Source organism: Penicillium diatomitis (genome assembly GCF_028827545.1).
Source record: "Penicillium diatomitis strain IBT 30728 chromosome Unknown utg000013l_segment0_segment0, whole genome shotgun sequence".
Lineage (NCBI taxonomy): Eukaryota > Fungi > Ascomycota > Eurotiomycetes > Eurotiales > Aspergillaceae > Penicillium > Penicillium diatomitis.
This window is the reverse complement of record NW_026623185.1, coordinates 1,107,352-1,122,961: the sequence shown is the minus strand read 5'-3', so window position 1 is coordinate 1,122,961 and position 15,610 is coordinate 1,107,352. Positions and strand designations below refer to the sequence as shown.

The 15,610-nt window shown below is 46.2% G+C and overlaps 2 protein-coding genes across 2 annotated transcripts; both read left to right on the top strand.

Annotated features, from left to right (window-relative positions):
* Positions 1-6,068: 6,068 nt before the first annotated feature.
* On the top strand, positions 6,069-6,666 carry N7539_008691 (heat shock protein DnaJ; the record flags this gene model as incomplete). The annotated part of the gene is made up of 2 exons (XM_056938286.1): positions 6,069-6,210; positions 6,263-6,666. The coding sequence occupies 2 exons, from the start codon at positions 6,069-6,071 to the stop codon at positions 6,664-6,666; spliced, it is 546 nt and encodes a 181-aa protein (XP_056786668.1).
* A 5,627-nt stretch (positions 6,667-12,293) lies between these two features.
* N7539_008690 (Indoleamine 2-3-dioxygenase) lies at positions 12,294-12,806 on the top strand (the record flags this gene model as incomplete). The annotated part of the gene is made up of 1 exon (XM_056938285.1): positions 12,294-12,806. The coding sequence occupies one exon, from the start codon at positions 12,294-12,296 to the stop codon at positions 12,804-12,806; it is 513 nt and encodes a 170-aa protein (XP_056786667.1).
* Between the last annotated feature and the right edge of the window lie 2,804 nt (positions 12,807-15,610).

Sequence of the window (15,610 nt, the reverse complement as noted above, 5' to 3'; positions counted from 1 at the left end):
TTATAGCGAAGGGTTGTACACATACAGGAAATATTTGATACTTGCGACCGAAGCTATGAAGTGGTGAGGACATTATCATCAGTTTCCTTTTGGTCAGCGAAAGTCTTCATTGCCAATGCGAGACTGGTGGTGAGAGCTGAATTGATATTTACACTCCGTGCGTGGGTATGTATTTCCTGCGTGTGTAGTGCCTCCTTACTAGTCAAGAATCCTGCATCTTCCAGTGTTTATATTGTGTATTCTAAGTCAGTATATTGTAGTGGAGCACGCGACATGGTTATTTGTGCGCAGTATGCGAGAAAGTCATGCCCTGTACCCTACCCTTCTGGGCGGGCGTGGAGGCATGGTGAAAGATGACCAAACATGTACCAAGGATATCATAAATTGACAATTGCCCTGGTTTATATGCCTCAAAACGTGACCGCTGTTCTAAGGTAGTGAGGCAGATATTAGCGGAATTGGCAAATTGAAAGATTGTCAAATTATTGGTAGAAAGTCGCCAACGCCGAAAATTCTCTCAGCGAGCCTCGTTCAACCACTCCACGACCGCTAGATTCACAAGCCAATCAACTTTCTGTATTCGGCAGCGATGGAAAGAGCACTTCGACCACCACGCGCTATCTTTCGCTTCCGCGCTCTGTATCTCAGAAGAGCGTACAAAATTCCTAGTACGACTAAGCCAGCGGCGATGCTACTACACACGACAATTGTCGAATTTGCCGTGCTCCGTTGTTCTGTCTGGTGGTCCTCGTGGGGCGGTAGGTTGTCTTGTGCCGATTCTGCTGTGACACGCAGATCTGTTATACCACAGGAAACACCTCTGAATAGTAAACTATACCCGTCGCTTCCAAGAGGATCCTAAGTGTAGAGTTACCTGGTGGATTCTGGCAAGAATGATGCATGGACGCTGCTCTTTTCCGAGCTTGTGATCAGGACTTGCTTGGTAGTGGACATTCACGAGAAGATGTGAAGTTCACTCTTAAAGCAATTATATCAAGGAAATGTTCTCTACGGTGAGTTAAATTTGTTGGCAATTCTATCGAAACAGGTGTTAGAGTCACTAGAACGTAGTAAAGGCAGGTTGCCACCGCTCGTGTTCGTGATTTCGAACTGCGTGGTGTTGCTTATATAGGCTTGGAACATCATATATTGCCCATAAAAGCCTTACAATTTCTTGAATCATTGTCACCTTCCAATTACATTGTCGTGTCCATTTGTGTACAGCCCCCCGCTTTTGGCTCATCTCGAGTAGTTATCGCCATTTCTGGTGGCCCATGGCCTTACACCTTGCCTATATAGACAACAACTGAGCACAATAAGGCGGAGTTGGAGATCTGTCTCACCTCTGCTGTTTCACGCCAATTCAAGCAACGCTAAATGGGCGTCTCGCACCGGAAGATCAAGGCTCTTTTAGAAAGTCTGAGGGCCCAAAAAGACATGATAGACCAACACATGCAATTCCTTGCTTGTCAACTTGACCATCTGGAAGCCGCAGAAAGATTACTGGTTCGAATGAACGCGGTACCGCCCCGTGGCAGGGGCTGGCTTGAACTACTCCACAGAGCCCCAGTGCTTTCGGACGACGCATCTTGATCTCCTGAGGCCGTGTTTTCCATATCTGCAGGAACAAAATCCGGCTGGTCACCCTCCGTGAAAGATCGTGAAAGATGTGTGGGAATGTAGACAACTAGATCGTTTGAAAATATAACCTTTCCTACTCACTCCGATCAAAGTCGTGTTTTTTCCTTGAAACATTCAGAGGCGGCCGAAAGAGACATCAAGGAGTGAGCGTATTTCAGGCTATAAGACTTGATCATTTTACCGTTAGCTTGTATTAGTTTCTTGTATCCAGGCGGAAACTCTGTGTTTCCCCATTCCAATTGGGAAGGTTACTTCCCCATAGCGACGGGCAAATATTTTATCACACTCATAATTGAGCGCCTTAAACTCATCTGACTTCCTTTTTTCCATCTGCTCTTTACTGTGGCCGTATCAGCTACCAGAAAAAAACCTTAATAAAATAGGCTATTACACCGGCGAAGCGTGGACCATTGAAGCTACGATGAAGAGCAAATCTGTGTCCGATAAGTTGCATACTCCTCAAATTCTTTTCTACTCAATTGCGTAATTTCTGCAGCAGTAGAATTACATCCTGCCACAAAAGAAATTCTGGAATCCATATCGAATGTGTTCGCAGTGAAACTTGTTGGGGTTTGTTTCACAAACCTTGTAAGAGGTGATGTATCAGGCAGGTTCTACAGTAATCGTCTCAAGAGGTAGTACGTTAGCCAGCCACCAGAAACGCGGCCGAATCCTCGATCGTGGGTTCCATTTCGCGAAGACCCAGGCTTTGATGGTCTGCTCGACGAGACCCAAAAGGCGTCCCTGCTGCGAGCGTCTCGGCTAGCTATCGTGGGTCTAGATGGCGCTGGATGGGCTGAAATCCCATTCTTGAAAAAGAAAAAAGAAAAGATTGCTAATTATACAAGAAAATCCAAATTGGTCTTTAGGCTCTTCTTTCGAGTTCGTGAGAAGTCACCAGAAATATGCTTCCGCTAGGAGAACGCGCGCAATGCAGACCGTCTCAAACAAAGTTTCGTTGACAATGCCGAACATCTTAAGATCCCACGAGGCCAAGATCCAGAAGTCAGCATATTTGAAATCTTTATCAACTGCCTCCGCAATGAAGAAAATGAAATTTTTGGTTCTTGTCTTCGATAACGTGGTTCAAGGTTACCCACGAATGGCAAGTACTATCAAAAACCTTGGTAATCGCTTGCAAGCTGTACAAGTGGCTCACTTATCATCGCCACTCGAGGCTACGGTACGGCGCTGCGTTATGTCCATCTGAATGACCTCTTGCCAGTCCAGCCAATGAATGAATATCACGCAGTGAAGTTGATGCAGAAGAGATTGGACGTGCGAGTACATTATGAAGGCAATGATTTTGGAATACTTGTACGTGCGGTCGAGTATATGCCGTTGACTATCATACAGGCCGCATTTTATATCAGTCACCGTTGGCCGATCTCACCGGTTGGGAAATACAATGATAATTTCAAAAGGGTGATGGTAAGAAGTCAGGCTCTTGAGTTATGGAGCAGCGCCTCTCATAGAGACGAGGAGGAGTTATGTGCCATTTTGACAACTCTACAATGGTCGTTCGATCATCTTCGCCGGTCTAAGCCATCAGCTGCGGATCTTCTCCCCATTCTGAGCTTTTTACACCAAAGCAGCATTCCTGATCAGTTCTTCGGCAAATCCCCATAACAAGCATTGGGAAAAGTCCAACTTTGAGGAAGGAATTCGGGTCTTGCAGGAGTACTTGTTAATATCCATGATTTCAGAAGCCAATACATGCCAAATGCCCAACCTAGTACAGATTGCGGTACGCGACTGGCTAGATATCCTCGGTCAGACTGAGAAGTGGAGAGGAAGCTTTATCAATATCCTTTCTTGTGAAGTTCCAACGCGATCTAAGCATATAAGAGCAATGGAGTTCCTTTTCACGCATATTCAATCAGCCGCCTCGGAAGAGCCAGCTTTGGGTGCACTTTCTGAATGGTCTCTGGTACTGCACAAGGAGGCGGAGTATGTACAGAAGACAGGAAAGTTGAGAGAAATGTAGCGAATGGCACGCAGTGTTTCATAGGCGCGTGAAAAGCTGTTCGGACAAAAAGATGAATGCACTGTGGCGAGTTTCAAATTTCTAGCTGTGGCGCAAGGGGATACTGCTACATCGCAAACGCACTGTTATAAATCAGATTGATCTGCAAATAGCCTCATTCAAGTCACTTTATTCCAGTCTCATTTCGACTGTATGCTGTTGTATTGTTTCTCAATTACAACAAAATACAAAGACTTACTCTCGCTACAGAGAGAGACTTAGTTGAGGATGGACAAGAAGGAGAAATATCGAAATGAGGTTTTCGCAAATTAGATCATGAATTTGTGAAACTAAATCTGATTTCGAGCAAAGAAAAAACCTTGTCAACCAGGAAAGATAGACGAACGCGCTCAATCAAAACGGATCAGGAAACCATAATCTTGTGTACACCCAAAGGTTCCGGTGACAGTCTTTCTCTGTACGAGGCAGAGTGTGGCTTGCCTCATTTGCTGAAGCTGATTTTTTCCTCCTCTTTGCCTCTCGGGCAGCTTCCTTTTCTTCGCCCTTTCTTTTTGCCACTGCGATATCCTTAAATGTCATGATCTGAACCTTCCCGACCACGATTGACCTTTTATGTTTGCGACTTTTGTCCTCGTCATTTGGTGGAAATAAGTCCTGAGTCTGCCTTGTTTCCCATATTGAACAGAAACCCAATAGACACATAGCCTTGCTGGCAATTGTGTGTAATATTAATCCCGTCACATTCACATCTTGACTCTTGAGGCTTTCCAAGAAAAGCAGGTACTGTTGAAAACGAGGGATCTATAATTAGATAATAAGACTCGAAACAACCGATCGAACATGATAATCAGAAAATACAAATGATGAATTTATTCGGTTTCTGTCCCACAAACTTTAGATACCAACTTTCGGGTTGACAGCGAGACTGGATCCTTCCATGCGTGTTACTGATCTAGCAACGTGAGCTCTGTTCAAAGCAAGCGACATTGCGAACTGTACCACTTGGTCTGCAAAATCAGGAATTTTGACAACCCAGAATCTACCCTCTGGCACCGCGCTAGCGGGCGGCCGTCGAGAGAAGAGAAAGCGGAGAAACAGCGTTATCTTACGGACCCCGAGGAAAAAGTGCGTAAAGGTTCTTTCTACGTTTCGCAAACAAAGTTCTTCCATCGCCACGTGTTTATGGCCTACCTTATCTTCAAACAACATTTTTCTGTATTCTTTGACGATCATGCTGTCAAGCCACCTAGTTTCGGTTGGCTGCGAGCTTTCTTTAAATGGTAGCCAGAGCTCAAATCTAGAAAGTTCTAAACCCATCGATTGGAAACTTCATAACCACAACATTGATAGTAAAATTGAACAATGGTTCTCGCCTTAACTTCAGGATCATAACATTGACCCGTCAATTTTTGCAATATGGACGAGACGGGAGTCATGCTCATGCTCAGTGGCCCCCGTGCGTTGAACGTCTCAGAAGACACTGAATGCGACAGAAAGAGCGTTCGCAGAGCTTTCAATCCTCTTCAAATACCTTCAACAACTTGATAGTCTCACCCGCCACATAATCAACTAGTAGAATTGTGGTGAATGAGGTAGACATTTTGCCAATTCCAGCTCTTTTAACGACCGTTCAAGTTGAACGAAAAAGGAAAAACAGAAAATGAAGATTGTGAGATCAAACCGATATGCTATCTATCTTCGGCCCGTGCATAAGGTTCAACAACAAATATTGTTGTGCTGTAAAGAAGTAAGGTGACTTCAAGGTATGCGAACTGTGCTACATACTAGAGGTCAAATATTGGTCTCTTCGTCTGATTGACTGGAATATTTGTTTTTGTGCTTCACCGTTTGAAATCAGTAAGACTTGAATCGCGACCTGTCGATGTCTTTCCTTGTATGACCGCGCCATGATTTGCACGCGGTTATTGCTCGGGACTGAATCAGTGTAAGAAGCTGACTCTGCCGTTACAAGTGCTAAATTTGAAGACAGTACAAGTCCGATTGGTGCTTAATATTCAAAGAATCGCGATGAAGGTATCGCTTACTCTACGAGCTCACTGTTGTCTGATTGCGGACGCATATTGCCTAAGGTTGACGTTCACCGGGTATCATAATTCTGTACTTGCCCTGGCGTCAAGATCGACTTTACGTGAATTTGGTGCTCATATCTTACGACTCATAAAAAGTAAAAAAGTAATTCGACGAAACAGGATAATTTAAGAAACAGAGTGTGTACGTTATGTCTTATCATACAGCTATATGTCCGTACCTTGTTAGCACAGGCCTGAGAATTCCGAAATCGATCGTAGACTTCAAGACGTAGAGAGCGAATGGGTTCTCAAATATGATCTGACCATATAATGTTTTCAAGAAGGCATGAACTCATCAAACTTCTTGTTTTTCGTTCTCTTGGGGATTCCACACCCAGTGCCCCGTAGCGATGGAGACAAAGGATGAGATGGAGATCTTCAAGGATTTTGACCTCAATAATCTTGACTTGACCAAGGTTGACTACAAGAAGGTTTTGAGGGTGAAAGACACAGATACATATGACATCGTCAAAAAAGAATATTGGCGTTTAGGTAAGCTCTCTGTGATATGCCTTGTGGTCTAACGTAGCTGATGTGCGGCAAGCCGGAAAGTTTCACCCAGATAAAGGCCCACTACTCAATATCACGATACATCCTGCGAAATTCGTGATTATCGGAAAGGCCTGGGAAAACTACCAGGAGGTGGCGAAGCAGGAACAGCAGGAACAGTCTAAGGGGTCCAAAGGACGCAAAGAACATAGTAGGAAGACTGATCATTCAACGGATTTTCAGCCTGAAGCAGTGCCCAAGGCGAGATCACCGGCTGGATCATCGGCTGCTGCGCCCGAGGGAATTAGACGACAGAAGGTCAATAGTGATCGGTCGGCGACATCCTCATTTGCAGCGTTTGGCGGGCGCAGGTTCCACAAATATCATAGTCCAGCAACGTTGAGAGCCGGCACCCCTTCATCGAGAGTCTACAGTTACACAACAATTAGACTTTACTAAGTAGCAGTAAGTACAGGGGCAACAATCGTAAAGTCCACAATATGAACCAAGAGTTCGATCGGATGCGAAGCAGTCCACCTTACAGAGCTACAGAGAATTCCCCTTACACGCAGACACCCAGCAACAATCGTGTCAAAGAAGAAAAGGGCACAACATGTCGAGACGATCATGATCCGGATCCGCTGCCAGCCACATCATCACCTATCGCAACGCGACTGCAGCCGACCTCGGAAAATGCGGCCGAACGTGCACTCGGTAGTAGACTCATGTCCATTTCGCAATTTTTAGGAGTACAATTCGATTTCGAGCCCCGCACTGACGAATGGGTCATTCCCGCACCTCTTATCTCCAGGGAATTTGAAAGTTTTCAAAGAAATGAGCAACGTCGAGTCGTAGTCGGAGAATAGATTGCTTGAAAGAGATTGAATGAGAATGTAGCTTATCAACGGCCCCGGGTGACCGTCGGAGGGTTCGTATTTGAGCAAACCATTCGATCGCACTGTGCTGTCTCTTTTACCTTTCTAAATGGAATGTCGAGAGGATATTAGTGGAATTTTTCAAATCAATCTAGTATTCACGTGAGAACATTGACCAACGCATAGTAGCTAATAACCAGAGTGACAGTAGTTGACCAAATACCCGATTTCACCAAAATGTAGGCGGAAACAGGATGTTTGCTTGTTAATTATTCAACAATACACAATGCTCATGCTGATTTTTTATCTCAGTTGAGGCAAGTAATTTGTGTGACTTATGTGGCTTACGGAAATGTAGGAAGAGGCCTGCACATCAATGAACTCATGAGTTGGTGGAAGCACCTGAAGAGCTAGTGTAATTTAAAGCATTTCGGTACGTATCAGCAGACACACCAAGTCGTCCCTAGTTACGCGATGGATACACAGAGCAATCGGAGCAATCGCTTGAGCTTGAGCGGCGAAGTACGTGACACTTCTTGGTAGGCTGTGGCTATGACTTGGATTTCTTGAAGCTACACCCACACTTCCACTTTGCCCCCTTCTGCGCTTGAAAGCACCAGTGTCAGCCGCTGTCTCTCGCTTCCTACCGGTTCAATCGGCTCCTTCACAGGTAAATTTATTAGCGAGAATGTCTGCAGTATCCTGACTATAGTGTAAGACACCTCCATTTTAGCGAAATCCTCGCCCGGACATTGCCGGGGTCCACCACTGAAAGGAAAATAAGCCCAGCGAATCTTCTCAAGCTCACCGCTTTCCCAGCGCTCAGGTCGAAAGTCACATGCATCAGAACCGAAAAGGTTTTTTTTCGTGAATTCACGTACTGCGAAAATACGACCAGTTCACCTTTCCTTACCAACACTGGTTTGTCTCCTTCCGCCCCCACCCTATTGGGAGAAGAGTGGTTCGTACCGCTTCCCGATTGTTCAGCGAAACAGGAGGATAAAGACGAAGGCCTGTAAAGTACATAAGCGACTGCTCCGTAGGAATGTCCCAAACTGTCCCGACTCACTTTCTTCAATCACACAAGCAAGATATGGCATCTTCTTGATTTGGTCCCTTGTTGGTACGTGACCACCTTCCATGACTGAGACGATTTCTTGCCGCAGGCCTTTCATGTCATTCACATGAGGAACAAGGAGTCGACTGATTAGCAGAAAGACGACGTCAGCGCTGATATGATGGAAGTGTGGAGCCCGATACGTACAGTGTCCAAGATAAGCAGTATGCTGTTGTATCTCGGCCACCAAGCGAAACGTTCAGGACTTGATCACGGAGCTCCTTCACACTCGTCGACTCTTCAACTATCTGCTGTATAAAGCCACTTTGTTTCATTTCATTTCGTTCAACATTTTCTAAACCCAAATGCTTGATGTATCTTTCCACGAATTGGTGCACATTCGCACACGCTTTGCGAAAAGCTGGGGGATTATAGAGAAAGTGCCAAGGTGCTATGCGAAAGCGTTTGGCAAGACTTTATCTTCTTGGTGCTGATCGATACCTGCCCTCAAACTATAGACTGATCGACCGAACAGTGGATTCGTCGCAGTATCTAAGGTTAGATCGAAAAACAGAGGCTGTAGATCGACAACTCCACCTGAAGGTAGGCGATAGATCAGGTTGTCAATATGCTCGCGAAAGTGGTGGAATTTCTGATATTGAACACGAATAAAATGCTTCCGCAGGAATTCTCGAGAATGTTTCCATGCTTGTCCTTTTGCGTAGGAATCCCATTTCCCAACAAGGGGGCAGAAACCTGAGGCCTTGCACCGAAAGCGTAGTCTGTTCATTCTCTCGAAAAGTTGTAAGCACGGTTCGGCTTGCTAATCGTTCTGCAGAATGGCGGACGAAAGTCACCTTTAAAAGTTGTTCACAAGACCGTCTCTACATTTGATGGATGCAATAAATGAAAAGCTCTTTGTCCAACTAACAGATACTGGGTGAGAGTATTTCCAGGTTCGTAATCTTCTGCGACCTTGAAAAGATATGCAAGAAGTCGACCTTCCGCGTTTGTTTCCCAAAGGTCCTTGATGCGATCGATACCGAATGGCCATTTCTTGGGCAGTTCAGGTGGTAAGTGGCAACCGTGTTGCAATCCCAAAGCAGAATCGTCCTGCAGGCTGTGAGTGTGAAGTTTCGTTTATTGCAGATCGAATGTTTACTTACGCAGTAGTCTGAATCTCAAATGAGAGAGGCAGCAGACACGACTGACAACGAGTATGAACAAGGTCCAGACAATGAAAGTAGCCGCCATCGTGGTTTTTAGGGAATCTTGACTCGGCTGTAATTTTTTTTGAATTTGAGGGTTAACTTAGGGCCAAAGGTGATGGCACTTAAAAGTCGCTTGTGTCGTTGCCCGTCCGGCGGTCAAGACGCCTCCTAGCCTTTGTACGATAATCGGCGAAGTTCCGTTGACCAAACATTAGACAGATCCTAAGAGTAGCTAAATGCTACGTAAAATCATCATATCATGTTATTCAGCGTTCAAGAGCGGAGTAACGCGGTATCCAAGAATCATGGACGGATGGCATCGAGGTGGGACTGGATCTCTTCGCGGAAAGCTGATATCAGAAGTTGTAATTAGTACTCCACGATTTCTACCTTGACAAGACGACTGAGTGTTGTAGATATTCTTGTATGTACTAAATCGTTTCTCTTGAGGCTAAGGAAGGTACATGATTCTTCAGCTATCACATAGCCACCTTCGTTGTCGTTCGCCGAAGTTTCATAGACAAGTAGTTCTTTACATCTTGATGCTTAATATTAGAATTCCTGGTAAAAACCTGATCGAGCCCCTTCAACTCATTCAGGAACTTGGATGGTGAGCCTGACTTGTAGATTATAAGGGCGAGGCCTTCATCAACCACGAGCCGCGGGCCATCGACTACGGTACGTGGGGTTTTGGATGATGTGGCTCCTTTCAAGTCATTCTCGTTGCATAGGGCCTCGATTAGACAGGCATCAAAATACAATTCTTGCGTTTGTGCGTGGATTCCCCATCATCTTCTTCTCTTCCCGTTTATGTGTTATGCAAGATTTTTCCTCTCTCTCTCATTGCTGCGCATGGCCTGCGGCAAGCCTAGTCACCCCCGTAACAAATAATTCCCAGTGCCGCGATCGGTCAACACAACGAGCGATATCAGCTAGCTATTCTATCAGAATGTCAAGGTGCAGTGAGTCTGGAAATTTAAATATATAGTTTTAGCTTCGCCTACCGAACTATGAACATGCAAATGAATGATCGGCTATATACTTCGTAAGCATGCTCAACGGTAGCCACTATACCCTAGCTTTCCATGGTAGCAATACGTGATGTGACCGAAGGGTGGTTCAGCGCATTGTTGCCCCATAGCGGCGGTTGAAAGCAATCAGGATTATAAACATCATGGCTTTATGGGTATCGTGTTGCTCTTGGTACCTGAGCTACTCCGTATCTAACTTTCGATACCAGTAATCCATAGATTTCTCCTAAACGAAGAAATGAGGATGCCTCTTGACATGGAACAAAAATACAATAAGCTCATCAGAATCAGATGCATCGACGTTTGCACGTTTTGACTGGTGGCTCATGGTTCTCAGAGTTCTTGCGCTTTACCGTTTGACAAGTGAATCGCGTGTCATCTCCGTCTGCGAAAAAAGGAGGCGGAGCGGAGGGAAGCTGAAGATATAACATCTGCGCGAGTGTCATAGGGAACCCACTGATGGGATGAGTGCCTTTCCCATGTTCAAACAGGCTGATGTGGATGGGTGTATCTAGGCTGGATATTATAACGGAGCAGCGAGTGAATCCCATTTGAGGGAATTCTCTGTATACTTTATTTTTGTTTCCTACCACAACATACGCACGCTGTAAGTACCCACAAAGCGCCTTTCAGATTGCATTATCCTCAGGCCACCGGGATTGAAGTGTCAGATTGGCATGGAACTGGCCATCCCGAGGATCATAAGCTGGTATTTGAGAAAGTGTGCGAAAGAAGCACGAGGCTACCATGGCCATTGCAAGTCGTCGTGAATCCGCTCTTACTTCCGATGTTCTCATGTGGTGGATTGTCTGCTTTTCGATTGTCTCAAGTATGCACGCGTCGTCCCAGGAAAATCCTGGTTTTGAGAGGTATGGGTCTATTCGATAGTGTTTCAGATCCCTTTCCCTCTTGTCGACGGTATTCAAGAATTTCTCATACATATGGCTGGCGTCAATCGCACATCTTACACATACTATGAGCCGTTGAATCCAGCGAGGGGTGAAGATCTTGGCTATTTTGCTTTTGACGGAGAGATCCGATTCTCGAAACCGACCGGTACCGAAGCTAGCGCAAAGATCTAGCATCCGGGTATCCAGTAGTGAAAGAGCATTGACTTCCATCATACCTACCCATGCTGGGCAATTAGCTACAAATACTCCATCCAAGCTCTCTCTGCGCGAACAGTCCTTATTGAGTTTTGTTTTCTCTCGCTTGTAGGGTAGTGGTTCGAAAATGAAAGGGGCAGTGCAGCTTGTTGTGACTCTAACTTTTTTTAGCGCAGCTTTTTTGTGAAGGAGACGACATCGACAGTGTGTAAGCGCCTGGAGGTGCCTTCCGTAGCGACCTACGCGGGAGTCTGTCTTTGGAACTACAAGCCAATCTTCCCCGACGAGCCTACCAAGAGCCTTGAGAGTCTCGCGTGCCTACAGACATTCACCCGGTCTCTCGATAAACAGTGGTTTTATTTGGTGTCAGTGGCAATCGAAGCACAAGGTGCTCCAGCACTTTCCCTTATGCTCCGGGCGATTACGGCCGCTCGCGCCGGCGACACGTGCCAGGTCACAGACTGTTTACAGCAACTTGCAAAGATCATCAGCAAGATCACCTTGATCTTACAACCTTTGTATGAAAATTGTGACCCTAATTATTTTTATCGCCGTATTCGGCCCTATTTATCGGGCAGCAAGAATATGAGTGAGGCAGGCTTGCCCCACGGTCTGCTGTACGATGACGGGACCGACCGCCCAGTGCATCACCAGTACGGTGGTGGGAGCAATGCGCAAAGCTCACTGATTCAGTTCTTCGATATTGTCTTGGGTGTAGAACATCGTCCGACCGGAATCACCCGCAACGAACAGAAAAAAAGTCCATTTCAAGCACGGCAAAGTCGCGCACCGGATTTATCCATGAAATGCGCGACTATATGCCCGGCTCCCACCGTCGGTTCTTACAAGACGTCGAAGCAGTTGCGAACATTCGCTCATATGTTGATGATCGGCGCACGGGTTTTGCTTTGCAATTCGCGTACGATACCTGTCTGTCAATGCTACGAGAGATGCGCGACCAGCACATTCAGGTCGTTTGCCGCTACATTGTTGTCCAGTCCCGTGTAAACCAACAGGCACCGCCGTCCGGTACACATCCTATGGTGATAGATTCAGCTACTATGGTTCCGGGAGATCGCAAAATACTTCGTGGTACAGGTGGCACAGCGCTCATTCCCTTCCTTAAACAAGCCAGGGATGAGACAGCGGAGCCTGTCATCGATGCAAGGGCGCGACGACTGCTGAGCCACAAGCCCGGTTCACTTGAACCGGCCTCGTTGAATAAGGTCGGAGAGCAACCGGATGATCATCCTCAACTGGTTGATCCTTGCGGGAAATGGACGGCTGGCCATAGCGAAGGTGGCATCTGCCGCTGGTGAGATGTGGTTGGTTGATGGTGAGGCCTGCTATACTGCCTGGGCTACGCCCTCACCACCTGGGACCACCAACCTCAGTAGTATAGCTTGGCTTCCTTCTTCCTCCTCTCCTCTCTTCTTCTAGTCAACGCTGAGTGTTTTCACCTTTCGGGTTTTTCCTTCGCAGGATTCTGCAGTCAAACAGTGGTTGGACTACCACCGTCATGACAATTGGAGCGTGCATTGTGCTTGTGCCTTTAATGTATGTTGTCTTTCATTGTAACTGAGAGCATTGAATGAAGCCAGTATACTACTGCCCGTGAGGCGCTCGAAAGCGATTCGGGATATCATAGCGGAGATGCAGCGGGTTTCGGGTGTATACGTGAGCGAAATGGCTCATCTGGAATCTCTGACGTGAGGCTAATCTCCGCTGCTGTGTGTAATTTTCATGTTCATTCATGTATGACCGCAGTCGGGACAACTGTATCTTAATGACATAATGAGAGAGTAACGCGGGCAAAAACTGATTGCGATACCCGTAATCAACAAGCCTTGTCTTTCAGAGCCGACTATGCTGAGTGGCTCTATTGCGTGCGCTCAACAACACGTGAATACTTAAAGCCTTAACTAGAGTTTCCAGATCCTGAGATTTCAACTCCAAGAGGCCTTCTTTTACTCCAAGGATACCACCATCGTCATTCGCAAACCCATTTACTGTTGATCATCTCTGAATCAACAACAACGCATCCCCTCTCGGTTCCACCATGAGGTAGACCACCAACACCGCTCGGTGTGTCCTTTGATGCCGATATCGCAAACTCCTTAGCGAATGTGGGCTTCCAGTACTTTATCTGGCATTTGAACGTTCTTAGTACTTAGACTGCGCATGGCTTATCTAGTTATGTCTTATCTCCCTCGTAGCTTAAGGGCGCCGTCTTAAAGGACTGGGCAGGGTACTCAGGTACTCAGTATTACATCTCCCACACTATTTCCTATATCAGTAACTTTATCGTCGACCAAAAAACCAGTTTTGTTGATACAAACAATGAAAAAAATTCCCACCACCCCGACAGCGAGACCAGACCATTATTTTTGCCAATGTTCCATCGAAAATCTTATCAGACATCAAGGTCCTCGTGACGCCAGCACCAAGCAGAGCTGGCCTGGCAAGGCAGATTGTTGATGCCGTTGTGTGCGCTCGAATTCAGGGAAAAGACTATCCTGTTGTTGTGTAATATTATCTTCTCTTCTTCCTAATCTTCTACACAGGTTTAACCACAGCAAGATAATACCTCATCTGGCCTCCATTTAGTACAGAGTTAGATATCAATGACGACACATTGCAGTATCTCTTTTTACCACCCTCGAGCCTTTGTTGACCAAGACGCGGGACTGAATCCCTATAACGTCCAGCTCCTACATATCTGTAATGAAAATACGTAGTTCTAGTTATACATAAGACCTTGCAATATGTGTCCGTCAAAAGGTCCGAGGAAGCTCGCTTTACTGCCAGATGTCTGTCTATTTATTAGTATATGTAACTTTTGAGCTGGAGCCATATGTTCGTTTCCACCGAGTCCGAGAATGACCTGGCCTTTACAGTCATGGACCCTACTACAGGATTCCGAGCTGTAAAGATATTTACCGTTGGATCAAAGAAGCATCAGACGGACGGCGACCTCGGTACGCGGGAACCTTAACGTATACGTGTATGTTGTGGGAACTAGAGGAGTCTCTACCGGATTCCGAGATTCAGCCTTGAAAGCCGACCTCGTAAACTTGGACTTTCTACCCAGCCAACAGGTTATCCGGTCTACGACACTAACCCCCTAACATTAGGTTTACACATTGTCTTTCACCGCGAGGTAGTACAGTCGCGACGAGGAACAGCCCAGCAAATGGTGTGGGCTTATGGCGCTTGTTGAAATGTTGAACAGTGATTTGGTATCTGCCCCCTACCCGCCAGCGGTTTCTATATTGCAGTCTACCGAGACACTGCAAGCATTGCAGTGCAGCTCCAAGCGTCTTCTCTCGTAGGTAATTTCTCATGTATCAGTGAGCCCTACCTGGCACACTGATTGTCTACAGGGATATTGCCATGCTGAGTAGAGCAATCTTGAAAGTGTCAGGTTCTCACAAGCTTGAAAATCAGATTCCCGCAGCACGTGGACCGAGGACGAGACAGACTGCGGAAAGTACGGGTCGCTAGATTTGATTAGTGTCGCACCTATTCGGTCCACTGCAGATCTTCACCAGATGAGCTAATTGAATCAGCTCTAGTGCTAGGCATGTCATTTGGACATCAAGAGGTCGATGGTGGGGGGCACCTATGCGCGAGAAACATGCTAATGTTTGGACCGAGACTGAAAGGTGGCCTATTATGTTGCTCAAAGCTCAGAAATGTGCGAGAGAGGATCTATCTGCCTTCAAAACCTACTCTGAACAGGTCAGACGGCGATTTCATGTCCTTTTTGTCCGGTGCATGCAAGTTCCCAACAGCTCATCAAGCCTCTTTTTCCGAGTAAGGTATACTTTCAACAAGAGATAATTATATGAAATACAAGCGATGACTCATAGATTGATGGAAGGTACCATGTGTTACTAGTCTAGCTTCCGACACTGTCCACGACTTACGATTAATCGTCAACCTCATGCGTAAAATGGCAGTCTGTTACTCTATTTGATGTGACGAGATCTCTAGTGACTATATAAAAAGTTATGGATGTAAATTTACCGCGGTACCCCACGGATCTTACGGCGGCTGGCGCGAGTGACTTGACAAGCGCTAGCAGACGCCGAGACCGTGGTGCGTGCTGCTGAGGTGGCAG